The sequence below is a fragment of the Amblyomma mixtum genome, chromosome 8, assembly GCF_055824585.1.
Source record: "Amblyomma mixtum isolate Tamu chromosome 8, ASM5582458v1, whole genome shotgun sequence".
Taxonomy (NCBI): domain Eukaryota; kingdom Metazoa; phylum Arthropoda; class Arachnida; order Ixodida; family Ixodidae; genus Amblyomma; species Amblyomma mixtum.
Window position 1 is genome coordinate 26,380,288 of NC_143019.1, and position 27,530 is coordinate 26,407,817.

At 47.0% G+C, this 27,530-nt stretch overlaps 2 protein-coding genes across 2 annotated transcripts in view; one reads left to right on the top strand and one right to left on the bottom strand.

Moving 5' to 3' along the window:
- Positions 1 to 27,530, top strand: part of LOC149331785 (uncharacterized) — a 297,794-nt gene that overhangs the window by 24,623 nt on the left and 245,641 nt on the right. The window lies entirely within an intron of this gene.
- LOC149331787 (uncharacterized) lies at positions 15,719 to 23,679 on the bottom strand. The gene is made up of 4 exons (XM_089556876.1): positions 23,622 to 23,679; positions 23,185 to 23,316; positions 17,662 to 17,894; positions 15,719 to 17,053 (listed from the first exon to the last, which is right to left on the bottom strand). The coding sequence occupies exons 3-4, from the start codon at positions 17,803 to 17,805 to the stop codon at positions 16,625 to 16,627; spliced, it is 573 nt and encodes a 190-aa protein (XP_089413002.1). The 5' UTR covers positions 17,806 to 17,894; positions 23,185 to 23,316; positions 23,622 to 23,679; the 3' UTR covers positions 15,719 to 16,624.

Sequence of the window (27,530 nt, forward strand, 5' to 3'; positions counted from 1 at the left end):
CTAGAATATAGCTGCCAATGCGAAGGCCCAACTCCACGTAACCTGATTTGGGCCCCCGGTCATCAGGGGATCCAAGGAAACGATCAGGCCGATCAGGCCGCCCGCGCACTCTCTCCCCGGGCTATCTCCCTGTCGTTAGAAGCCTACTCCCAATCAGACAATCTGGCCCTTACATTCAAACACATCACCGATTACTACAAGGAGGAGCACCGGCGCTACCCGGCCCCTTGTAAGGGACTGGATCGCGCTGACGAGCGCCTCCTCATCAAAATTCTTACTAACACTGTACTGTGCCCGGCGGTACTAAACATTTCAACGCATCCTTTGATGGCACGTGCCAGTTCTGTGGGGAGGTGGCTGACACCTTCTACATGGTTTGGGCGTGTCACTCAAACCCATCTATTCCCCCCAACCCAACCCCACCAGAGAGGACTGGGAGGCGGCCCTGCTCGGCTGTCAGGACCTAAAGACCCAAAAGACCTTTGGTTCACCGGACGCGGGCGGCGTTGCTTGCCAATGGGGACCCGGAATAGGGGCTCCACCTAGTATTGTTAGGGGAAAGGGCCAATAGGGCCTATCCCAATCACTTCTCTGTAAAAATTTATTGCACTATAAATGTTTTTCACCATCACCCTAAGTAGACCTGCTCTAAGTAGACATTGTATTTCGACATGTGTCTTCTGCACCCTGATTCCGCAACGTCTGCAAGAATGCTGAGGTTTCCACAGAGTGAAATGCTTTCCTGTAATCATTGAAGGCTATATATAGGGGCTGGTTATATTCAGCGCATTTCTCTATCACCTGGTTGATAGCGTGATTACGGTCTATTGTCGAGTATCCTTTACGAAATCCTGCCTAATCAGTTGGTTGAATGAAGTCTAAGGTTGCCATGACTCTATTAGCGATTACCGTAGTAAATACCATGTAGGCAACGGACAGTAAGCTGATCGGTCTGTAACGTTTCAAGTCCTTGACATGTCCTTTCTTATGAATTAAGATAATGTGAGCTTTCTTTCAAGAGTCTGCTAGGCTCGAGGTCATAAGTCATTGCGTATACAGGGCGGCTAGTTTTTCTAGCACAATCTCCCCTGATCCTCACCTGCTGCTTTCCCCTTTCTATTGATCCTAAGGCTTTCTTTACTTGCTCTTTCGTTACTGACGGGATGACTCAATGGTGTTCTCTACTGCCTCTCTCATTAAGATTCTAATTACACTGGCTACTGTATAGATTTGTGTAGAATTCTTCGGCTACCTTATGTATCTTATCCGTATTGCTAATAACCTCGCCCTTTTTGCCTCTTAACGCATGCATCTCGTTTTTACCTATGCCTAGTTTCCTCTTCGCCGCTCTTGGACTACATCCGTTCTTCAGAGCATACTCGATCCTCTCCATATTAAAGTTACTTATGTCGGCTACCTGGCACTTATTTATTAACTTTGAGGGCTGCGCTATTTCTATTCTGTCTGTAGAGTTTACGCCCTCACACTTTTGGCGTTTCTTACTCAGATCTTTCGTCTCCTGAGATAGCTTGCCGGTATCCTGTCGAACTATCCTACCGTTTAATTCTACGGCGCACTCGCAAAGCGACTCAGGCTATGAGGAACGTTGTAGTGAAGGGCTCCGGAAATTTCGACCACCTGGGGTTCTTAAACGTGCACTGACATCGCACAGTACACGGGCCTCTAGAACTTCGCCTCCATCGAAATTCGACAGCCGCGGCCGGGATCGAACCCGCGTCTTTCGGGTCACGAGCCGAGCGCCATAACAACTGAGCCACCGCGGCGCCTAAACAGAATTTCACTAACGCTCAATTTTAAATGTAGGACGTGAGTTCCGTAGTCACAGCGTTCATTGGAGCTATTGGGAAATACTGATGTGCTGCCTTTGCCACAAGCATGTTTTCCTCTCAGCCATACAGAGCAGCATTTAGGCACCACTAAATGACCAAAACATCACGGCAAAAGGCGACCACAAGGGGTCTCATTAACTCGAGCTGTGCCACAAGTATTGGTTTGGTTTCGTTTATGGGGTTTAACGTGCCAAATCAACTAAGGCTATGAGAGACGCCGTAGTGGAGGGCTCCGGAAATTTCGACCACCTGGGGTTCTTTAACGTGCACTGACATCGCACAGTACACGGGCCTCGAATTTCTCCTCCAAAGAAATTCAGCCGCCGCGGACAAGTATTGGGTATACGCCTAAGAAACTAACCCCGTTAACAGTTTAGTTTCGGCAAAGACGTTTCGATGGAGGCGAAACACAAAAGGCGCCCATGTGCTGTGCGATGTCAGCGCGTGGTAAATATCCCCCGGCGGTCGAAATTATTCCGGAGCCCTCCGCTGCGGCACCTCTTCTTTCCTTTCTTTCAGTCCCTCCTTTATCCCTTTCCTTACGGCATGATTCAGGTGTCCACAAAAATGTGTGAGGCCGATAGTGTGCCATTTCCTTTCCCCATGACCAATTTTTAATTTTCAAAGACGTCATAGTGAAATATTTGCATTTGACGGTTTATTCAGCGATTTCGAGCTTGCTCCCAGGTAGATGTACCGAAGGGAAGGCAAGAGAATTGGCGCTGTCGCATAGTGATAGTTCATATTGCGGTAAATCCATAGCCTAAAATGACTGGCAATCTTGACACTGTACTCATTTTAGGCTTAACTATGGCGAAAAGCTCTATGGCGATGCTCACCTCAAGGTAGCGCAGGTCATCGAACAGGCCGTTCACTGGCGTGAAGAGGTTTTGAGCTAAGCAAATTTCTTTGAGATAACTTGTTTTCTTGAACAGAAGAGGCGGCAGGTGCTGAATCTTGTTGTGCGACAACTTCAGGATCTCCAGCTTGGGTACTGAGGACAGATATTCTTCATTCACCTCTTCAATGCTGTTGTATTGTAAGTCGAGCTTAAGTAGCCAGGGGAATGAGAGCGATCCTTGTAGAACCTTGAAGTGATTTCTTTGCACCGTCAGAGAACGCAAACTATTTGCGGCGCTCAAATCCCTCGCAAGAGAGTTTAGCATAGTTTTATACAAGTACATGCTGTTCAGATAAGTTATGGAACCGAGGGCTGTTTCTTCAATGGCGCGCATGGGGCAATCGTTGACACTGATATGCAATATCGTACGATTGGAAACCCACTTAGCCGGTAGCTCCGTGAATAGGACGTTTGAAAATATAAGTTTTCTGATAGTGGCACCTTCCAACATGGCCATGTCGGCATCAATTTCTTGGGCGTTTGAAACGCCCTTGCAGTTCACGATAGCTCCTGCCAATGAGACGGTGCAGGAGCAACGCCGGAGCAACGGACAGGTGCTGTTCGTTCTCCACTGCCATGGTCGCCAAGCAGACCCAACAATGCACAGAGTCGCGAGAATACACAGAAGCGCATTCGAACGGAAATAACGCATTGCTAACGACTGAAGGCTCCTTTTGGTTTTGGGGTACGTATTTGTTTTAGGCTTTTTTCTTGTAGGAGACCCAGTAAGAGACCGAGGGTCAAAAAAGGTGTACTTTGGGAGGAGGAGAGAAGAAACCACAGCTCAAACTGCACTTTAGGCGAAGATAAACATGCAACCAGCCGTTCTTCGAGAAGTCCTTTCAAGCTTGGATCCGGGACACAGGGACAACGGGAGCAGTGGCGATCAGTATCTTCACAGCCTGTAGTCCTATTGGGTATAGACTGGAAGGAAGACAGCGCGAACAACGGAACACGAGAGCGCAAGCATCGAGCATTCGCACTGACAAAAGTCCCCTGTGACGGGAGTCGTTGCCGTGAACGTACGTGTTGGCGACGCAGCTGTTAGATTGATCACGTGTCCACAATATACGGAGGTTCTTCTCGGCCAGCACTGTCCACAAAATGATCGTTGCATGACAAAAATGCCCCAAAATGATCACACATAGGTTGCCCCGTTCGCACTAGGTCAATTTCTCGGTTGAATGGCGCACACCAACTCGGAAAAAACTGTTCTGGGATCCGCCTTCCCAACGGTGACATCTGAAACACGGCGGCGAGACGGATGCAAGACAAAGCGAGGAGATGCGTCTAAGTCTCTTGGCGGGTATGCAACTAAAGATTAAGCGAGGAGCGGAAGAGTGCGGGGCTGTTTGAGAGCGTGTCGACACGCAACATTGTGTCGGAAGGAAGTTGCTTTGAACTCGAAGGAAATCCTTCATCCTCTGCTTGCTTCAGTGTCGATTGCAACGCTTCCGAAAATGACGTATACGCAACAGCTCGCCAGATCCGCCGCGATTGTGTGAGAAGAGGAGCTCTCAGGTTTCCTGGCACTGATATGGCTGTTGTTGCCAAACTATACAGAGAATCTAAACTGCTGACTTTTTCACGTTAAGAATCTTTTGAGAAGCACTGACTGCCACTTGCCAGAGGAAATGTTCCGATTATGGCGCCAGAGTAAACAAGTAAAATGAAAATTAATTAGCTTGCTCGCGCGAACATGGTCTGCACAAATGCCGCCCATTTTATTGGCCGTTAGAAGAAGCCGTGTGCATGCTTGGGGATCGCTCTCTAAAAGGAACACACTTTCGACGGGCTATCCGGCAGTTTACTCTTTGCGTATGCATATGTGATTCTTTTCAGTTGCCTTTGACAGGCGATTGCCTCAATGACAATAGCGAAATATGTGCGAAGAAACACAATCACTAACGCTCAGACAGTGTACAAGCTGGCAGCGTAAGGCTCCTGCGAAATACATTTACACTTTTTTGTTAAAATACTCCTTCGTGAACATTAAGATCAGGGAACGGTTTCAGAACTGGGCAGACAAGGAAGCTGTAATAGTCGGAAAGCGCATACTCCAGTGGCTTGAAGAAATGAGAAGTAGTACAGTTAGAAGACAATTCTCGTACTGCGTAAACCAGGGTTTCATATTTCCGCTTTTTTTGGTTTGTTTATTCCTAAATAAACGATAAATCATTATTTTCTCCTTTTGTGTCCCGCCTGTACTGCTAACTTTCTAATGGTGCTCTTATCAAGGAAAATCAAGACTTTATCTTAATGGTATAGCTGGGGATAGTCTAACGCATACTTATTCGTACTCATCCTCAAAAGGGCTTGTGCGACTTAATTAGGGAAGAAGGAATGCAAAGCGCTAAGCCGTTGACAATGTCACTAATAAGAGAGTTAAATAGGCGGAGAATTTTGTAGAGATCCCTGTAGTAGCTAAAAATTTCAGCATACTAATGATGATGCCACTGGTTAGTATAGCCTTACATGCAGTGCAAAGCAACCGCCGATTTGCTGAAGGGAAGATGGGCACGTCGTGCTAGAACGATTTGCCTCCCTGTAACAAAGTTCCTTACGGCCCCAAGCTTGCGTGAACCTTGGAAAAACACTAGCAAATCTTAATTCATATATAGAGGGATGTCAAGGACTTCAAGAATTACAGGCCGATAAGCTTGGCCTCCGTTATTTAGAAGGCATTTACTAAGGTAATTAGTTATCAAATTAGATCAGCTTTACACTTAAGACAATGAAATGACCAAGCAGAGGTTTTTGAGAATGTAAGAAATCCATATCATCTATCACCAGATAGAAAAATGCACAAAATTTAGCCAAATTCTGTATTTATCATTCAACGATTGCAAGAAAGTGCTTGATTCAGGCGAAGCTACAGCAGTGATGCAAGAATTTCGTAACCGGGTCTAGAGCAGGCGTATATCAAAGTCATGGAAAGTATGTAACTGTTTCAGTACGAACATAGCACTTGACCGAGAAAGCGATAAACTACCAATAAGGAAAGGAGCCATTTTTTGCTGCTACTATTTACCGTGCGTTTACAGGAGATATACTGACAGCTAACTAGGAATGAGTTGGGGATAATAATGGAGAATACCTTCGTAATTTACAATTCTCTGATGGCATCACCTTGTTGAGTAAGTTATTTCTTTATTTACCTCCAGGGCCAGATATATTACGGAGGGGCACTGGTAAATATACAGAAGTGGTGAGGAAAAAGTACTGTTGCTTGCATGAATGCTAAAAAGCACCTGAATATATATGGTAGCTGATGCTTCGCGGAACAGCTCATAATTATAATGCCAACAACGTTTGCGAATAGGTGATTCTCGTCGTGCGAGGTTCGCGGCAGGAATGATTGGGAGAAGCGTTTAGTGTTCCATGGCACTATTCCGGCTTTGTGAAGGCTACGATTGTGAGGGCGGGATACGCAAATGGGCTAGGGGGGAGGGGGGGGGGGGAGCGCTTTGACGGAGGCCAAACGTAAAAGGTGCCAGTGTGCTGTGCGATGTTAGTGCACTTTAAAGATCCTCTAATGATAGAAATTATTCCGGAGCCCTCCACAACGGTGCCTCTTTCATAGCTCCACGCGGCCCCGACTTCACGGCTAAGCTTAAGCTACTCATAACAGCAAGAGTTCTTCAAAGTGAGCTGCTGCTGCCAAAACACTGCGGGGAGATATCGGACTTATGCCCGCTGCACTGAGACTGCATCTCACAAAAAGCGCCCGAATGAGGGAAGAACACCAGGCTCAAACATTATGCCTGAACAGTTCATGATGTGTGGCTAGGATGGACGAAACCCTGAAACCCAAATGCTGCCGCCAAAGTGGTGAGTGCAGATACGACTTAAGCGCAATGCGCCGAAGCTCCCTTTCACAGCTGCCCCGCCGCGGTGGCTCAGCGGCTATGGCGCTCGGCTGCTGGCCCGAAAGACGCGGGTTCGATCTCGGCCGGGGCTGTCGAATTTTGATGCAGGCGAAATTCTAGAGGCTCGTGTACTATGCGAAACCCTGCGGATGAGGTGCGATATCGCGCCTGCAACCTGCTTGAGTTTCTTGAGGGTAGTTGTGTTTTTGCCATCGTTCTGGATGTGCAGGCCCAATAAACGGAGGGTGCAAACCTCAGGTACCGGGTAACCATTCAATTCAATGGCAATGGGGGAGCGGGGACAGCGGCGGTTCTTAGGCCGGATGAGGAGCAGTTCGGACTTCTCTGGGGAGCAAGACAGTCCGATGGTCCGTGCGTAACTTTGGGTGAGGGTGGCTGCTTCCTGTAAGGTGTTCTCTATGTCGCCGTCACTGCCGTGGGTGGTCCACAGGGTGATATCGTCGGCATAAAGAGTGTGCTTGAGGTGGGGAATAGTTGCCAATTTCCGGGCGAGGGGTATGAGGGACATCATAGAGGCATGAAGGAGCGCGACCTATGTCGCCTCATTCATGCCTTTGTCCTCAGCCGTGTACTGTACACTACCCCATACTTACAACTATCCAAACATGACATAAACGCTTTGGATGCTTTGATTCGCAAGGCATTCAAGGTAGCACTTCATCTTCCCCTCAACACACCCACAGACAGATTACTAGGCCTGGGCCTCCACAACACGATCGGGGAACTGGTGGAGGCCCACCGACAGGCCCAATACATCAGGCTCACAAAAACTTCCACAGGTCGGTATATCCTCGACTCCCTGGGAATCAAAATACCGGCCAACGACCCAACCCTCCTCGCCATCCCACGATCCCTTCACCGAGAGCTTCTCATCAGGCCGCTCCCGAGGAATATGCACCCGTCCCACCATGAGCAGCGCCGCAGAGCCCGTGCGAAGGCACTCCATCGAGCGTACGGCCCTCAGCCGGACGCCGTATGGGTGGACGCTGCCTGCACGGGTGATGAAGCGACAGCAGCTGCGGTGGACTCCTCTTCATCCACCCTCCTCACACTACCTCTCCCTCCAGACACGTCCCCAGAGGCTGCAGAGGAAGCCGCCATTACACTTGCTATAACCCGCACGGAAGCCCGGTATATTTTAACTGACTCTAAAACTGCGATTCTAAATTTTGCTCGAGGCCGAGTTCATGTCCCTGCTTTTGGCATACTGGACTCGCCCGATGCACCCCCGCCCCGCCAAGTGGAGCTGATATGGGTGCCTGCGCACTCCGGGAATCCCGGAAACGAGGCCGCCAACCTTTTAGCCCGAGGTTCTTTAAACCGGGCTCAGGTGGCCTCGGATCGGGGATTCACGAAGGATCGCATGCACTCATTCAGTGAGCTGACCCAGGCATACAGAGCCTCTCGCCAGCTCTACCCCCCGCCCCACCCCTCCCTAGATAACAGACACGCAACACTCTGGCGCAGATTACAAACACATACTCTCCCCTCGCCCCTTGCCCTAACCCACTATCATCCCTCCTTCCCCACTCCTGCTTGCGCCCTATGCCCAGAACCCTTCGCTTCTTCCCTCCACATCCTTTTCCTCTGCCCGGCGGACCCTCCCCCGCGGGACCTAGAGAACCTCAAGATCTGGGAGCACTGGGAGACCCTGCTGCGCTCGGAGGACCCGGCCGTGCAGACCATCGCCACCGGCCGTGCTGCCAGTGTTATGGACCTCAGGAGCATAAACACTTGAGTGCAGTGGGGTCGTGCGGGGCCCTGGGGCGTGCCCCGAATTCCTTTGTAAATAAAGTTTTCTCTCTCTCTCTGTACTATGCGATATCAGTGCACGTTACAGAACCCGACGTGTTGTTGTTGTGACTGGGAGAAGAATTAAAAGGATTTTGCACGGGCCTGCCGACTGGCTCGAGCCAGGCCACCACCGCTGCCGCGTGCAGGAGCCGAATCGTCCCAAGAAGCATTGCCCTCATTCGGAACCCGGAGCGATGCATTGAAATATAGTGCATCCACTCAAAATACTCATCCACATCGCGGATGGTATTTAAAATAAAAGAATACTGCAACGTTTTGTACACTACGCTCGAGTTTCTAAATCATTAGGTTTGGTTTATTTTATTGTTTTATTGCGGTTTAACCTCCCGAAGCGACTCAGGCTATGAGGGATGCCGTAGTGAAGGGCTCCGGAACAACCCGAGGGGTTCGAAATTTCCGGAGCCCTTCACTACGGCGTCCCTCATAGCCTGAGTCGCTTCGGGATGTTAAACCGCAAAAATTCAGGGGGCACTTTGGCTCTCTAAAGTGCTGCAAGGCGAAAGCGTTTCCTGGGCAGAGGAAGCCGCCATTGCACTTGCTATAACCCGCACGGAAGCCCGGTATATTTTAACTGACTCTAAAACTGCGATTCTAAATTTCGCTCGAGGCCGAGTTCATGTCCCTGCTTTTGGCATACTGGACTCGCCCGATGCACCCCCGCCCCGCCAAGTGGAGCTGATATGGGTGCCTGCGCACTCCGGGAATCCCGGAAACGAGGCCGCCAACCTTTTAGCCCGCGGTTCTTTAAACCGGGCTCAGGTGGCTTTGGATCGGGGATTCACGAAGGATCGCATGCACTCATACAGTGAGCTGACCCAGGCATACAGAGCCTCTCGCCAGCTCTACCCCCCGCCCCACCCCTCCCTAGATAACAGACACGCAACACTCTGGCGCAGATTACAAACACACTCTCCCCTCGCCCCTTACCGTAACCCACTATCATCCCTCCTTCCCCACTCCTGCTTGCGCCCTATGCCCAGAACCCTTCGCTTCTTCCCTCCACATCATTTCCCTCTGCCCGGCGGACCCTCCCCCGCGGGACCTAGAGAACCTCAAGACCTGGGAGGACTGGGAGACCCTGCTGCACTCGGAGGACCCGGCCGTGCAGACCATCGCCACCGGCCGTGCTGCCAGTGTTATGGACCTCAGGAACATAAACACTTGAGTGCAGTGGGGTCGTGCGGGGACCCTGGGGCGTGCCCCGAATTCCTTTGTAAATAAAGTTTTCTCTCTCTCTCTCTCTCTCCTGGCCACTGTTTATTTTTATTTACTTTTTTATTTTCATATTTTGTTTTATTTACTTTATTGCTCCTTTTCTTAATTTTATTGTTTTTATTATTATTTTCACATCTTATTTTTATTTTGTTTATTTTCTTATTTTTATTTTCCTTTTCTTGACTTTACTCCTTTTATTTTATTTATGAAGCCCATGCATTCACTAGCTGCGCCTTTATTCATGCTGGAACCTTGAGCCTTTTAAGGAGTGACGCCGAAAGGCGGACGAATCTGCCGACGTGTCTGTCGACACGGCTGCCGACGCATCTGTCGACACTCCTGCCGACGCGTCTGTCGACACGGCTGCCGACGCGTCTGTCGACACGGTCTGTCGACACATCAGTGGCACAAGCAGCAACACCGGGCTCAAGGCTTTCGCCTCACCGCACTTTAGGTCAACAAAGCACACCCTGAATTTTCTTTTGTACTCGCTGATGCGACCTAATCATCTGTAATGTACTCCAATACACAAGAAAGGAAGAATGATCGCGGTGAAATCCGCTATTTAGGTACCTTTATTGTGTGGATGGCTCGAGGCCGCACAGGGTTAACAGTGGGGGATCAGGGGATGTTGTTGTTGTTGCGACTGAGAAAAGAATGAAAAATGAAATTGCACGGGCCTGCCAACTGGCTCCAGCCGAGCCACCACCGCTGCCACGTGCAGGTGGAGGAGAGTAAGATCAGAAGAAAGAGAAAAAGGAAAAAAAAAAGACGCGCGTCGCAGCAACAACCGCGTCCGCCGAAGCGGACGCTGGCTGAAAAAACAGATAAGCGGCCGTAGCCGCGCTTCGTCACCACCTGACACGGGCGCCTTTTGCGTTCCGCCTCCATCGAAACGCGGCCGCCGCGGTCGGGTTCGAACCTGGGTACTCCGACTAGGTAGACGAGCGCCTTAACCACTGCGCCAGCGTAGCATACGGGTAAATAAATTAGTTTTTTCAGGAAAGGAAAATGGCGCAGTATCTGTCTCACATATCTCGGTGGACACCAGAACCGTAAGGGAAGAGAGGAAGCTGGAAGTGAAAGAAGAGAGTGAGAAAGAGGTGCCGTAGTGGAGGTATCCGAAGTAATTTCGAACACCTGGGGATCTGCAACGTGCACTGACATCGCACAGCACGCGGGCACCTTTTGCGTTCCGCCTCCATTGAAACGCGGCCGCCGCGGTCGGGACGGCTCCTTTTGCGTTTCCCGTGCGCTCTACGATGTCAGTACGCCTTCTGCGTTCTGTCTCCATCGAAAAAGCCTGGTTGTGGATACTCCAGACGACTTTGATAGATTAGAATCGTTGCCGGCGAATATACTCGTTTTTAATGCTGCCACAAACTAATAAAGGACTGCTGGATTGCGAGGGCCGTTTGTAGTACCTGTTTTATTTATTTTTGTACGAGTAAAGTTATATTTATTTGGGCATTACCAGCGCAACGAAAACTAGTAGCACATTTAGTGTTTTGCAAGAGAAAAACAAGGGAAAGCTGGTGTTTGACCTGAGATTTTAAAAATCTAGAAGTATGATCTTCCTTTGCTGGTGGTCGCGTTGTGTGTGTGTGTGTGTGTGTGTGTGTGTGTGTGTGTGTATATATATATATATATATATATATGTATGCTGTTTTAGTAGGTTCTGTCGTGTGCGAAAGGAGCAATATATATATATATATATATATATATATATATATATATATATATATATATATATATATATATATAAGGGATAACAAAATCTTCAAGGCAACTGATTAAAAATATAATAAGTTGGGGAAGTCACATTGAAAAACTTAACAGATTTATTCAACGTTTCGACCAGGGACTGGTCTTTTTCAAGAAAGACCAGTCAAGATATATATATATAAATATATATATATATATATATATATATATATATATATATATATGCTGTTTTACCCTGCGCGAAACACACATAGTAGGTTCTGTCGTGTGTGAAAGCAATTATTTCAATGTTATTACGCACCGGCATATAGAGGAGACAGCTTTCGCCGTCAGGACAGATCTTTGCACAGGCGCTGATGGCGCGAGCTTTCCAGAGGCGGTTGCGAAGGGCGGCACGTGCGGGTACCTGGAACTCGCATGCGGCGCCTCGTTATCGACGTCAAACTTCAAGTATGCTTCGTATCTGTACTGGCTTTCAGCACTGATGACTTGACAGCCTGGTGGATCAGTCGTTAGGTGGTGGTGAAAATGTTTGTTTGGAAGAGACAGGAGATATGTTTGGATCAGCCCCTAAGGGACAAGAACTACTCGAGGGTTTGACGGCATACCGTCTGGTCAGGAATCATGGTGAGGAGGATTGCTGGTCACTGGCCAAAGTCAATAAAGATGGAAAGACGTTCCGGGAGCGCTACGGCTTCCTTGTTCACTATGAAGCAATCGGCGCACGGATCCGTCTTTTTGTAGCACTCAGTAGCGTTTTTAATGATTTAGCATAGATAGGATGTAGAGTCCCGTCATTCCTGTTTAGTGTGTTAGATGATGTCTGTATGATAAGCGACTCAAGATTCTGCCGTGCTGATGTGTTCTTTTCTGTTGTCAATATCTTGACTTGATCCCAGTTAATCTCGTAGCCGGATTCTTGCACATGCTCGGCGATGGCGTTAGATGTTACTTTCTGGTTTCGGACGTCGTTCTGGTGCTCTCTCAGGCGTCTTCTAAAGTCCTTTGTCTCACCAATATATTCCTCCACAAGAACTAGGTGGAGGTCCTTAGTTTACAACTCCAGTGACGGTGGCCGCCGCCCGGGCGCGCCCGACTAACGCTTGTTGGGCCTGCAAGCCGTGGCAGCCGAGCAGGGTCTCTTCCCAGTCCTCCCGGGTTGGGTTGGGGATGGGGGGAACAGTAGTTAGGACGCTATTGGCAGGTAGCAGCAACTTAACGTGCTCACTTATGTGATATGCCGGGCAGTTAAGCCCACTGAGGCTTTGGCAGGGCTGCCATTTGTATTTTATTTTCTATATGCCCAACAAAGATTGTAATATATTGTATAGCGAAACCGTTATTAACAAAGAAATCACTTTTATTTTTGCATGTCATATGTATTAGTAGTAGTAAAATACCTTTATTTACCCACAATTTACAGGCCGAGCATGTGGACCGCCTGGGCGACCAGAAGTCGCTGTTCTTCTTCCCCTTCAGCGCCAAGCCAGTCGCGCCAGGTGGTGATGGATAGAGAGGATGGGGGGTAGGAACCCGACTGCTGAGCAGCCGGGCAGTAGAAGAGGCAATGGGCCAGGTATATCTATCCATACGGCCTTATTAATGTAGTACTGACATTTGTACCTACATAAACTGTCGCATCGATGTAGGAGCAGTTTTCGTACATGAGGGAAGATTACCGTCATTCTGAGGACTCCATTAGAGTGCATGTTGCATATTTCTTTAGTATTTTTCTCCAAAACTTGGTGCAAAGACTTCCAGGAAAATGCCATTTCATGGGCAAGAATTCTGGCTTGTGCCGCCAGACTGATACGATCTTGTGGGAAACTATTTTGCGGATGCATAGCGTAGTATTACGATTCGTTTTCCTTCTGAAGACATAAAACTACGCAGGAGACAGGACACAGAAAAGATGCAGACAGGACGAGCGTAGACTAACAACTGATTTATTGGACGAAAAACGACCTTCCTTCAAGAGCAACGCATGAGCAACCAAACTTAACGCCCAAAGCAAAAGTACACAATCTTATCAACCCAAAAAGTCAAGTTCCTTCTGATACAGGTGAATTGATGCCTCGCTAACACATTTTTCCGCACCGTATCTAGCAATTTGCCAGGCTTCAAAAATCTCGCGTGCCTTCTTGTCCTTCGCGCAGCCTATAATCTTCGTTTGCTTGAAAAGCGGCGTACAAAATACTTGTTTCTTCTTGTCATTGGTCTTACAAGACTGTCAGTGCCTTGCTCAATGCTGCCCACCGTGCTGGCTCAAAGAGTTATTGTGCTCCTGAAGGCGTTTATTAATGCAGCGCCCCGTCTGCCCTACATATACGGAACCACAGCTGAATGGGATCTCGTAGATAACTCCCATCTTACAGCCTGCAAACTTAGGTCTGTGGTTGACTCCGCACCCTACTTTCTTTTGCAGGTTATTGTTAGTTATTCGGCATAAACGAGACAGTTTACATCGGGCGGAAAAGAACGCGCTGACACCAAATTTCCCTCCCACATTCTTCAAACCGTGCGAAGTCTTGTGCACATAAGGAAGGACTTCAAACTTCCTCCTCTCGCTTTCAGTGAGTTCTTGTTGGTTTTGTTTCAACGATAGGGTTTTCAGCAAAGATTCTGCAACAGCTTTCAGAAGAGAAGGAGGAAAACCCGCAGAGTAAAGCCGGTCTACTTGACTGGAAAAACTACATTTCACCATGTGTGGACATGACTTGACAAGCGAGGATCTTAAACATGAGGTTGCGATTCTCCTTTTTACGAGCTGTGAGTGGCACGAATCATAAGGTAGAAGAGCCTTCTTAGATCTTGGTAAATAGATCTTAGATCGTTTTCCTTCAATCATTGATTTACAGGATCATAGGGGTATGATTTGATCCAGCTGCAAAATTCTCCGCCACAGTCATTCGCAAAGCAAGAAATACACCATGAAGCATTAGTTTCGAAATCATTGAGCAAATGTGAGGTTGTATACTCAATGTGCATCACATTGTGAAGTGGTTGTTAAAATCACTACTACGCACTATTCCCGGCATGCAGCAAAATCATTTTATTTTTATCACAAAAAAGACCATAACGGACGACGACGATTACCTGAAACACCTCCACTCGCTAAAAAACACACTAATCACCAAACATCATCCACAGACAACCCTTAATAATGCGTTCCAACGAGCAACCACTTTAAAACGAGATGTAGTTCTTAAAAAACGAACAAAAGCTAACAGACAACGATCTCCTGCACTTATAACGAAATACTCAAACGCGCTTCCAAACATAAACAATATCCTGCGGAAATACCACCCCATTTTAACTGGTAACGACCGTCTCAAGAAAATATTTCCCGACGCACCAAGGGTAACATACAGACGCAACACAAACCTGAAGGACATCCTGGTGCATGCTAGGCTCGGTAAGAAACCACCACCGACAGTAACTTCATGCTCTCGACCTAGATGCAAGACATGCAAACCTTTACAAAGGGACACTACGGTTAAAAGTACGGCAAGCGATTTCAGTTTCGATATAAAGACCAGTTTTGACTGCACATCGTCCAATATTATCTACATGCTCCAGTGCTCCTTCTGCCAGAAACAATATATCGGAGAAACCGGGCAAACAATGAGTGCCAGATTAAACGGGAACCGGGCTGACACAACACGGAATGAACAGAAGGCAGTGTCGACCCATTTTAATCAACGCCATCACAAATTCGACGAACTCAAATTGTTCATTCTTCAGTCAGGCTTCAAATCGACTAGGGACAGAAAATACAGAGAAGCATTCCTAATCCACAAATTTAAAACACTGCAACCAACAGGGATTAACATGTCCAGAGGAAACCTGGAATCTTTCAGGTACATTTCAGGGTTAGCATCATTTTAAATTAACAAATGTCTTGCACGTGGTCAGACCATTTCCTAGAACCTCGCATAAGTATATTATCCTTTCAGGAGGACACAGGGGCGCGATGGGGGGCGCGGGCGTGGAGGTAGACAGGGACAAGCCCTTGTCCCTGTCTGCTTCTATGTCTGTGTCTTTTGTTGCGCCCCTGTGTCCTCCTGAAAAGTTATGAACCAACACGCCCAAATACAAGTACTTCTGAGCATACTATCGCTCTTTGCACCCTTCCCACGTCATATCTTCCACCAGATTTCCGGCCTTCTCACCCTCTCCCTTTGTTCACCTTTTTTTTTCTTTTTTTTCTACCTAATCCCCTACTATCAGTTCTGGGAAACCATGACATTCCTGTTACCCCCTCTGCCCCCACCTTTTGGCTTTCTCTGAACTCGAGCCATCCCCCCCCCTCCCCTGCCTTGTCCGTCCTTGGAAATGTCCCCCCTTTCTTTCTCCTTCCAGTGCCAGCCTATTTTGTTTGCCTTGTTCTCATTTCCCTGTACCACGCTGACTAATCCTCTTATCTGAGTTTTTCAGGTCCACCCAGCGCCAACCCCCCGTCGCAGCCCCTTCAAAGCCTTTGTTCATTACACACCCTCGGGATATAAGTTTTTCCACTACTGCAGCTTAACGAATCAAGATTCACCTCCCTCTCCTTCCTGACACGCATCCCCTCTCACACCACTTTCCTTCCCCACCCCCGGGGCCTTCCTCCTCGGAGCGAAGACCCTATTTAATCCCTGCCAATGATGAACGCTTTGCCCAAACGAAGACAAGTCCTCTAGTCGAAACGTTGGCTCAAGCAACCTGAGGTATTCCCTCCCTTGTTCATTTTGTGATCGCCAAGGACCATCTACCACACCCTCTCTCTACCAATAACGGATGGAGCAGGATTGAAGGCGGTTAACGATTAACAAGGTTCAAATCCCCTGTGCAGCAGGTAATGGCATGCGACCGTATTTGTGCCACTTCAAAACTTGCTCACATTTTTGTTCATGCATAAATTTAATTTCTTAGTGCACAAAAACTTAAAAAAGACAATAAACAGCCCAGCTTAGTGATAAAAAAACTTGACGGGCATGGAAAAAGAAAATAACAATAAGAGCACTTATATACCAGTTACGAGACGCGAACAGTCTTATAACTTCACAACAGCCAAGGGCCAAAATGGGACGCTTTATACAAAAAAATTGTTTGGAAGGCTGCAGTAGCTAATGGTCGCTATATAGTTGTACTAATGCAGCTGCTCACAAAGGAAGGAAGGATATGCGACCACTTGACACGCATATTTTGCTCTGACTGTTGGTAACACGCAGCGCGGTATGTGTTCATTGCCTAATTCGTAGCAATTCTGGCCAGCTTCGGCTAACGGGTTTTGGTGTCAGCTCATCACGCAGCTCGTTTGTGATCGCAGGTACGATGTGGTCCTCTGCCAAAGACTTCTGGATGGCGGCTGTGGCGAACATTTCCGCTTGGGTGTGCTGCGCGCTTTGCGATAGTTCGTCGCCCTCTCTGTCATCTCGACAGTCGACAGTGGTTCGTGGAGACGAAAGTGAGAACGTTATAGGCATTTGATTAATGATAGGATACGCTATACAGCCGTTATCAGTCATCATATGGATATGCTGAATGTGAAATGGAATCTCAAGCAGAATGCTCAGGCCGCGATGTGTAACATTGCATGAGCTGCCGAATCCAATGTCCCACTGAAGAGATGTTATCAGAGGCTTTTTGGACGTCAGCTTAACTTGCACCACCTGCGAAGAATGTGGGTTCGTCAGATAACTAGCCACGTGTTCTAGTTCTTCAGGCCCGTCTCGAATAGATTGGGTTCTAGCCGCGCTTGTACGCAGAAGTTTCCTGCTGAGGAGTTACTTTATTAAGTCTTTTACAGTTGAATAACAACGAACGTCTCGAAAATTCCTTGTTTTAAACTGTCTAACTAGTTTTTCTTTTCGTGTAATTTTGTTCTTCCATTGGTCTTGTTCGAAAAACTAGTCAGTGCATTTACGCAAAAGAAACTTCCCTTTTTTATCTTCCCTTTTTAGAGTTCTATCTAAAAGCTGCATCCCCTGAAAAATTTCACATGCGAGAAGTTACAACCACAAAGCCAATTTGGATGAAGTCAGACGACACTCAGTTCATTCAAACAATTGCTGGCTCTTTGTAGCCCATATAAATTAACTTACCGCTTAATATCGCTATGTCTGAAATGTTGTGTGTAGTCTTGTACCCTCACGAAAATTTAATGTCTCGTAAGCAGGAACTCTTATAATCAAATGCAAAGAACCACTGTCGGGAAAACTGTTTCCTGTTTGGAGATCTATACATAAGTAATTACGCATCACGGAGAGGCAAAGCGTACCAGAGATTTGAGTAATATTTCGTCCTCGGAGACGGCACGGAGCAATCGTTTTCGCCGAAGCCAGTTTAGACCTGCAACCATGTAATGCTGAGAGTATGGGCCCCAATTTTCAGGCTTCAGATGGGAGGCGTAGATGGATGGCATATCGCGTAGTTCTGCGTCCAAGACCTTTTCCAGGTGATTTTCGACCTCTGTCAGAACGCTGTCAATTCTTTTTTTTCGCCATATGCGCCCTGAAAGCAAAACAGCGTGAGTAAACAAGTCGTCATAGTGCATTCAAGCGAATTAACTGCTGACGAACAAATTAAAATGACTAAAAGTTTAGTTTAGTTAAGTTTAGTTTATGAGGTTAACGTCCCAAAGCGACTAAGGCTGTGGGGACGCCGTAGTGGAGGGCTCCGGAAATTTCGACCACCTGGGGTTCTTTAACGTGCACTGACATCGCACAGTACACGGGCCTCGAATTTCGTTTTCAAACTCAGGTATACTATATTAGCCCTAGAATTTTCCGCAATTTCTGGGGATTCAAAGAAGCTTCATCGCGAAGGCTACTAGTAGTTTTTCTTTGTACTCTCAATAGAATTTATGCAAATGATAAATAAATGAAGACGTCTTTAAGGGCTAAGTTCAAAAGAAACTGAGTACTGCACAAGGTGTTCCTCAGTCTCGCCACTTAAGTTTCAACGTAAAAAAAGTTTGTGTACTGACAGGATATCCGTCGCGGTGGCCTTCCACTCACCTTTCACCACGTAACGCGGAATTCACGGGCGCAACTCCATTTGCAGATACCGCAATTGTAAAAGTTTTCATGCGTTATGAATCCTGTGCACTTAAATGTACCGAGAGCAGTTTCAATTCTTGTCTACCTTGACATTGTGTCTTAAGTACTGCAGTGCACTGCGCAATTAAAATGGAAACAATCGAGCAATTGTCACCGTGGTGCACATTTGTCTAGCGAATTTTAATGTATGTACTGCCACCAAAATGAAAGACGTCATATATCACGTCATACGGTATGACGTGATAGCATTAATACGTCTCTTCACCGACCTTGGGTGTTCTCTGCGTATTACTTCGCCGAAGAGGACACTGCACTTTATTTCACCATCGCTTAAAGCTTAGTCTTTACCCTCTAGTACGCGATGCGATATCACTAGAGACCCTCCCTTAAGTACTCCTTCTTTGTTGCCTAGGTTCACCATACAGCTCTACATTCACAGATTACGGGATTCATCAAACAGCACTGATGCAGTGATCCACCGGTTAAGCGATGCGCCACTGCACCGAGAGGTGGGTATTAAGGCGAAAGCCTTTAATGGCTCATACTGTCGTCCGCTAGCAAAGCGTGTCACACGCGTTGAACTCGGCAACTGAAAAAAATAGAAGAAAAGCAAAGGTTGCTTCAGATAGAGGGGAAAAATTAATCTAGAAGCCAAGTTATATGACTGTAGATTAATTAATTAATTATTATTAGGAAAAAATGTGAAAATTGCGTCGAAATAGCGCGGACGCCGATATAGCCAAGGGAATGGTGGGATGTCACATCCACCGGAAGTCGTCACCCCATAGTTGAAATTGTCACAGAATGGTCGGTTAAACGTCGAATTTGTGTCAAATTACATGGTAAAATGTGTAATTAAGCGTAATTAACACTTTAGATTGCAGAAAAATCTATAATTTGGGTATCGATATAGCCACGGGAACGGTGTGACGTCATATCCACCGGAACTCGTCACGGCATAGTGTCCTCGGCTTTCGCCTGTGAACACTTTAGTTGCCAAAGTTTTCTCCCAATTTTTTCAGACACTGACACCGGTGGGGCTTGTGACAACCAAGTTGCTCTTCCTGAAATATTTCGCGGCCGATCAGTAATTTAACTTCGACGTGCGACGGCGGGCAGTTTGCTTCCCATCCGGTAGGCAGGCTGCCATCTGCTACGGTAGGTACGTTGTGATGACGTCACAGGGTCACGTGACAAAAAAGTAGGTGGGGCACGTGCTTTACCGCTCACGACAGCGCCGACGATAACGACGCTAGGTTTTCTGCAGAACGCGGCCACTAACCATTTTTCACAATATTTGCGCGACCGCTGCAGCCTTTCGAGCTACGTAAAAAGAAAATTTTTGAACTCATTAGAAAGGTAACTTTGTTCACGTTTTAATGGTATGCGTTCTTAATAGGAACAAATGTTGGCACGAATGCAGAGAGAAGAAACTTAGTGCACGAATCAATGCTTTTGTTCAACTTGCCAGCTTGAGTCAAGTTTTTTGAAAAGATAACAGCATCAAATTAAAAAGGTGGTTTCTGAAAAACAAAAAATGCGACGGCTGGTCCTTTAGTTTTTTGCTTTTCGAAATAGTCGGGCATGTGTTTACTGTAGTCCACCAGTGACTGCTACGAATGTACTTCTTCCAGGCTGTGCACGAAGCCAGTGGAAACCGAAAGAGGTTTCAGGCTTTGTGAACTATGCCAGCATGAACAGCCACTCAACGGGACGTTCTCACATCTGGATCCCGGCCTCTTGGTCAGTGGTAAGTCCACACTCATAGATGTCGTCACCTCTGTCGGCGTTAAATTCATATCCATGGATTCTGGCCCCTCCTGCAAATAGTGACATTTCATACTCGCTTTAATTGCTTCCAAGGTCTCAGTCATCACACTTTCAATACACCCCATAACCACACTGCTAGCGTGAACTTCGTCGCACGAATCGTTATCGCCGCCGATGATTTTTTTCAAATGCAGGAATGAATTTATTGACTACAATTGCGCGCTCTTTGCCCGCAAGTTTTGTCGGTCTGGTTTCCGTCTAAAGGTGCACTTCTAGGAGCTGCATAAAATCACGACGAAGGGCATAATAGAGCTTTCGTGTTTCCAGTGCTGATTCAGAATATCGTCAGTTTCAACTCGGCCAGCTATTCAGGGCTTTAAATTGTCGCCTGCAGTTTAGACGTCGTGATGGTTGACACTCAAGGCATCCGAAGGGAAATTAAGGGTTGGGGCCTTGGGCTTGGACGCTTGGGAAGGCTAGGGGGCCTTGAGGAAATAACCGGCCCCAAAGATCCGGTCGCGTACACTGGTGACATTTAGAATCGGGGCTTCCTCTACGTAGCGGCCGCAGGTTTGGGTCCATTGACTGCAGCGCTAACGGCGAAGCCGGCCAGCTTGCTCTCTCCTGGTCACGTGCCATCACAGCGGTGGAGCCAGCGGAGTCACCTAATTTGCTTGCTCTCCGAGGCTTCAAGGTCAAACGCGCATCAAGATTGACCTTGGAAGTAATAGAGCTTTCGCTCTTAAACTCGATATTGTTGTAATACCGGGTAGCGCCAGGTCGGAGGAGCTCCCAGCCTGTGTGCACCAGCGTCCGGGACGTGGATGTCTACACAAGAATCGTCATGAGGGCGCCAAGGGGCGTCAAGAGTTGGCGATGTGTTCTTTTCAATGGAAAAGAAGCGTGCTGTATAGAACTCTATTGATATTGGAAAAGGCAGGTCAGGATGGAATTGTTGTATGATAACTCAGGAGGCAATGCCCTACTCTTTCAAGCTAGGTGAGGGTAACTTAGAACGCGCCGCTACAAAAAAAAACAAACAAACTCAACGAAGATGATGACACATGTGCTGCATGTGGGAAATACGTAGAAACAATTGAATACCGCATTCTCAAATGTGATGATACCCTTCCGGATGTTGATGCAGGCACAGTCACTTTCCCTGAGGTCCTAGGGTTTAGAGATAACAATGTTCATGTAAATAAATCAGCGGTGTAAGTTAGCAAAAAGCGATTGCAGGATTGTTGGCTCAAAAGCAGAGAGTTGACATAAGATTAGAAGAGTAGGAAAACCTATTTAAAGAAAGCGGGGAATTTTGAGACCAATTTACTGCACAATAAAGAAAAATAGAGAAAAAAGGCTAGCATGGTGAGAACTGCCACCACCCCGTTTCAAAGGGAAGCTCTTGTCTCCCAGTCATCCATCCGTGTAGAGCACATGATGAAAAAACAACGCATACTATCGGGACAGACACCAGAAAAAAAAGACACCAATTGAAGGTTTAGCGAAAAGGTGAAGGTATAAGTACAGGCAACAGCCGGAAGCACCGCACGTCGCGTCCTCATGGTGAAGGGGTAGAAAGCATGAAGCACATAAGTACAGAAAGTTATCAGTCAGGAGCGTAAGGTACACGGTTATCTGGGTAGCGAAATTCTTCGTCTGACAAGGCCACTGCAGGCTGACTGACGCACCGATTAGCGTTTTTATAAGGAAGAAGTCTTCCAACCTCGAGCGTCTCCTGGCCCTGATGTCAGAGCAGGATGTGGTACTCGAAAAGTGTGGCGTTCCTTATATTTTCGGCACTGCACTGGGATACGATCAAGTGAGTCTCTGCCTAGTGAATTAGCGTGCTCAAAATACCGCACGTTCATGCACCGACCAGTCTGACCGAGGTGCACATTACCACATGACAATGGTATTCTGTAAACTGCACCCTTTCTACATTTGATGAAAAGCGACATGTCCTCAGTTCTGCAGGCTGTCCGGTTATTGTGGACAACAGCCAGTGATTTCCTGTCCAATAGGTGACAGAGCCCAGCCGGTTTCACGGTCGCTGAGAATACAACCCCAACATCGTACCTCTTGACCAAGTTCTCCACTACATTAGAGAATCTGTGAGCGAACGACATGACAGCCAGCCTACGGCATTCTCTATCGTCGTGACACCGTCTCTTGGTCCCTGACTTAGCTCACCGGATGGCTTTTTCGCCTGCCCTAGAAATGACGCGTTCTTTGTTTATCTACGGCCTGCCGGAGGGAGCTGCGCCTTCGTAAAAAATGACTTGATTAGAGAAGCGAGTGGCAGAAACCGGGAACTACATGCACATTATCCACGTACCCCGTGAGTGCAAGCAACACAAGGTTGTCTTTATCTTCCAGCGTCTCACACCCTCCAGCGCCTAGTTTGCACAGCTTTCCAAGGCCAACGGTGTCGAAAATTATCTCCCGCGCTGCTATCGGTACGGGGCACCCGATCACTTGCCGCCGTCTAAAGTTAAACAGAGGATCCTGTTGCATCGTGGCTCTGTAACGGCATCTAGGAGTGACCACCCTGCCCCCGTCTTCCTGGACAGAGAGCATTGTGAATAAAGCTCGCACCATACTGAAGAAAATGTGTGCTTCACGATGAAACAATTCGCGAGTATACTGTTACAAGCCAAAAAGACTCAATGTTCACAAATTTTCACACCCAGTCAGCTCTGCTCATTCGATGTCATGCTATGTATAGATATGTATATTTCTGCAAACATGTGAATTTATGCACAGGTATGACTTTGAGGCAACAGTGTACTCGGCCTCATTAAAAGGTAACTATTTTCCCTTCACCCTTCTACTGAATACCCAGCCTAAAGCAGTAGCGTTATATCAAAATAGGAAGTTAGTTGCTAAGCTATAGGAGCGCTTTATATTTCCAACTTATTTCTTGAGTGATATAAGAAAGCCGTTTCGAGTGTGCAGGCGTGTTAACGTACCTTTGAAGTCCCAATCGCAATCAAAGTCACACCCGCCACAGTCAAGACCACCACAATCACAGACACCACAGTCCAAGCCGCCGCAGTCACAGTCGACACAGCCGCCATGGGAGGATTCTAGATGGCTATACTCTGCAAAAAAAAAAACGGAAATATAGAAGCGTAAGAACAAGGCCTAAATGCGTTAACTTATTACTAAAACTCTCGTCATTCCGTCACCTTTGGTTATGCATTACAATAAAAAGAACGTTGCCTAACGCGAACACAATTCCTAGATGACACACTGCCGCTGAGTAAAAGAATTTGACTTTTGGAGAAACACGGAGCACCTATCAATCGACGGAAGTAATAAAAAAGAACAGACATTAATTTCGCTTCGGATTTTGTCAAAACTAGTTGACTTAGTTTGCTGATAGAAAAAGGCTTTCGCGACCTACCACTTGCAGCGGCAGTTGTGCGCAATGGCAACAGAAGCCGGAAGCTGACGGACACGTATACTCCGTTTCTTTATCGGCTGCAATTCTGTGAAAGGTACGAAAGTAGTCCGTATGAAAAAATAAAGAGGGGCGTGTTACTCCGCGCTCGTCTTGTGGCCGAGTGGTCAAAGGCAAGACAAAGCGACAGTGCTACTTCAGCAGCAAGCGCGCATTTGTTTAGGATCATGACAAATGAATCAATGAATAGGCCTGGAGGCATAGCATTTATTGTGTTAGGCTGACCGCAAGGAACGGGCTACTTTTTGATCGCAGATGTAGCCACAGCAAACAAGAGCGTTAGCCTTCACACCGTTGTACCATATGTATTAAACGTAGTACAGTGTGACCGGAAGTGAGCGCTGCCGATATGGGACAGGAAGCGTTCAGGAAGCTCTCTACACAGCTAATGCTAGCGTTGCTATGCAGCATTGACACACGCGTGGAAAACTTGCAGCCTCAGCCAACATTCAAAGACTCCAACCTTGATATATGCCTGTTTTCTTCATTTAACCGATTCACTGTGAGCAGGTGGAAGCTTTCGTACCGCTTAGTGTCCGAATACTTCCATTTCCGGCCGCGGAGAGACGCGTCGTCTGCTGGGCAGATATCGCACTGCGCATGCCCCCTCGATGCCTCACAGCCGGCACCGGAGGCGAGAACCGTGATTTGTTGGTTCGTCTGGCCAATTAGAGAGCCGTTTCAAGACATCATGCCGCCGACAGAAATGCCTGGGTAGGGTACTGGCAGCTAAGATTACAGGTGTACGATGATGGGCAGGACCGTCGCACGCGTTCCCATCGGACGTTCTTTATGTATTTGCTAATGCAAAAAATGCGTAATGTGTCCACATGGGCAAGAAGTGCTTTGCACCTGGCTGCGACAGGGGGTCCTGCAAATACCAGGTATCGCTTCTCAATGCTCGCAAAGATGGAAATTGCCTGGAAGAGTTGTGAAAGGCTATTCGCCTTAGCGAACGTAGCGCATTTCGACAGTCGTTGTGTCAGCCGAAGTAGATTAGCTGAAACGTGCTGCAAAGCCTGACTTCTACAACCTCACCACCACTGAAATGCTTTCATCGCGATGAATTTAGTTGTGCTAAGTACAAAGTGGACCAAACAGAACACCTTCGTTGCAATTTCGTTGCATTGAGAATACAACAATTCAGCAAAAAAAAAAAAAAAATATCTGGGACTCGCAAATAGTGCAGCTTGAGAAAGCTCTCGAAGCTGGCAGCTGAGATGGCAAATGTGCAATGTGATCTGGGTACGAACAGGCGACCTTCAAGTGATCGAAGGAGGGCCCTTCTCGAGCGGGTTGTACGAGGCTTCAAACTATCATTAGAGCGGGGTAAAGCAAAACCGTTGAGCTGCGGAGAAGCTTTGGAAAACGGGAACCGAGAGCATTAGCTCGTTGATAGCTGATACGACCCAAGCTTGCTACACAAACAGTCGTCTGCCAAAGATACCAAACATATTTGGTGCTGGTTGCGTTTATGTGTTTCGCTTCTATCTTTTCTATATTTGAAGTTTTCTTTTAAGCATTCAAGTAGACGTATTTCGGATTCCTCCCCGAGATGAGCAACCTCCTTATTATCTTTGACATTATCTTCTTAGGATAAAAATAAGAAACGTCGACTTCAAGGTTCCTTGTCGTTACTACAGAGTCTAGAATTCACAAAGCGATTATACGCTCTTCAAAGTGTGCCATAACATGATACACGTGGTAACAAGCTGGATAAAAGCATTTATGTTGGCGCCTATGTAGGCATTTATTGCATTGATGCTCTTGCACCTCTCTGAATGCATGTTACACAGTGCCCGCTGGAGTGTTTTCAATAAATGCTCTTATATCGACAGCGTTTCTCCTAAACTTCAAAGTTACAGTGTAATACAGTGACAGGATGAGAAGACAGCTGCTGGCGGCAGCAAATAAGCGTTCACTCATGCCGTTTCGAGTGGAATTATAATCCGGAAATTGTTAAGAAATATGAGAGAGAGAGAGAGAAAACTTTATTTACAAAGGAATTCGGGGCACGCCCCAGGGTCCCCGCACGACCCCACTGCACTCAAGTGTTTATGTTCCTGAGGTCCATAACACTGGCAGAAATATGAAGCGTCTTCCCTCGTAACGAGCACAAGTGGTTTTAAGCGGACGAGAGCTGCCTATTGCGGCTGCCCCGTGCCTAAAAGTTGCTCTAACTGGCCACGCCATCAGCCGCCTTGAACTCCTCTTACATAGGACGTTTTCTTCCACACATGAACCATTGCTGTCCCTTACACGCCAACCCTTGTGAGATAAGCCATGAGGTTATCTTGTTTTTCTTGTCACGAAACTTCCGCCGTTGTTGCATCTAGACCTAGCGCACGCCGCTAAGGTCGAGTTGTTAATCTCAACCAGATAGCATAACGTAGCCGGCGCCCACTGTTATATTTGCAGGAAGACGTCCATTAAGATTTGATATATTAGCGAACCTAACCTGCAAAATTTCTGTGGAATTTCATATTGAAATTATAGAGGCTAGAATTGTACATTGACATGTGCGGAAAAGGAAACAGCATCGCTTAGATTTATAGCATGATTAACTGGAACACTTGACGGGAGTGTACTCATCACGACGACGATCACAAGGCATGATACAAGAAGCACAGCGCACAACACGTTCCCCGGTTGCTTCAGCTTCTCTGTCTTTTACATACACACTTGATGCAGCTGCATAAAGCCACTTCGTGCATGCTTAAACCATGGAATTGATAACATTGTGGTGTTATTACATGTATGACCTAGGTCATAGGGGTCATTTGCACGAATATTATGAATTTTATAACGTGATACCGGTTGAAATCAGTTCAATCTTGAGAACCAGATGAACGTGTCCTTTGGACTGCAGATTTTTTAAAGTGGTTTGGTTTGATTTATGGGGCTTAACGTCCCAAAGCGACTCAGGCTATGAGAGGTGCCGTAGTGGAGGGCTCCGAAAATTTCGACCACCTGGGGTTCTTTAACGTGCACTGATATTCTCTTAAGCTTATCTGCGTAGTGTCCCCGAGTCTGGAGTAGAGGACGTGTTTCAGGTCATGCCCACGACATAGCCATCAGGAGCAGATGATATCTGGATGAGCAATTTAGTGAAAAACTTTGAGTGTATAAAAGAATTACTGTTTTATAACATCAAAGAAACGCCCATTAGAGTTGAAATCCTGATAGCTTGATATCTAGTATGCAAGACCAATGCACAAAAATGGATCAGGAGGGCTCATAGCAAGTATACACTGGTCAAGCCGCCGCGGTGGCTCAGTGGTTATGACGCTGTGATGCTGGCCCGAAAGACAAGGGTTCGATCCCGGCCACGGCGGACGCATTTCTATGAAGGCGAAATGCTAGAGGCCCATGTACTGTGCGATGTCCGTGCACGGTAAAGAACCCCAGGAAGCCGAATGTTCCGGAAGCCCTTCACTACGGCGTCCCTCATAGCCACAGGAGCTTGGGGAGTTAAACCCCATAAGTAAAAAAAAAACACTGATCCCAATACTAAAATCTCCAGCAAGAATTATAAAAAATAGCCCATTTGGTCATGACGTCGTTGTGCAGGAAACACAATTGTTAAGCATGGATCAGTGCGGTTTTTGCAAAGGAGGCAGTACTATAAACCTGCTCGTACCTTATCAATTTATTTAGTATCCAATAAAATAAAATAAAAAATTATAACTTACTACTTTGTCGGCCTAGGGAGAGCCTTGGTTGGTTGGTTTATGGGGTTTAACGTCCCAAAGCGACTTAGGCTATGAGAGACGCCGTAGTGAAGGGCTGCGGAAATTTCGACCACCTGGGGTTCTTTAACGTGCACTGACATCGTACAGTACACGGGCCTCT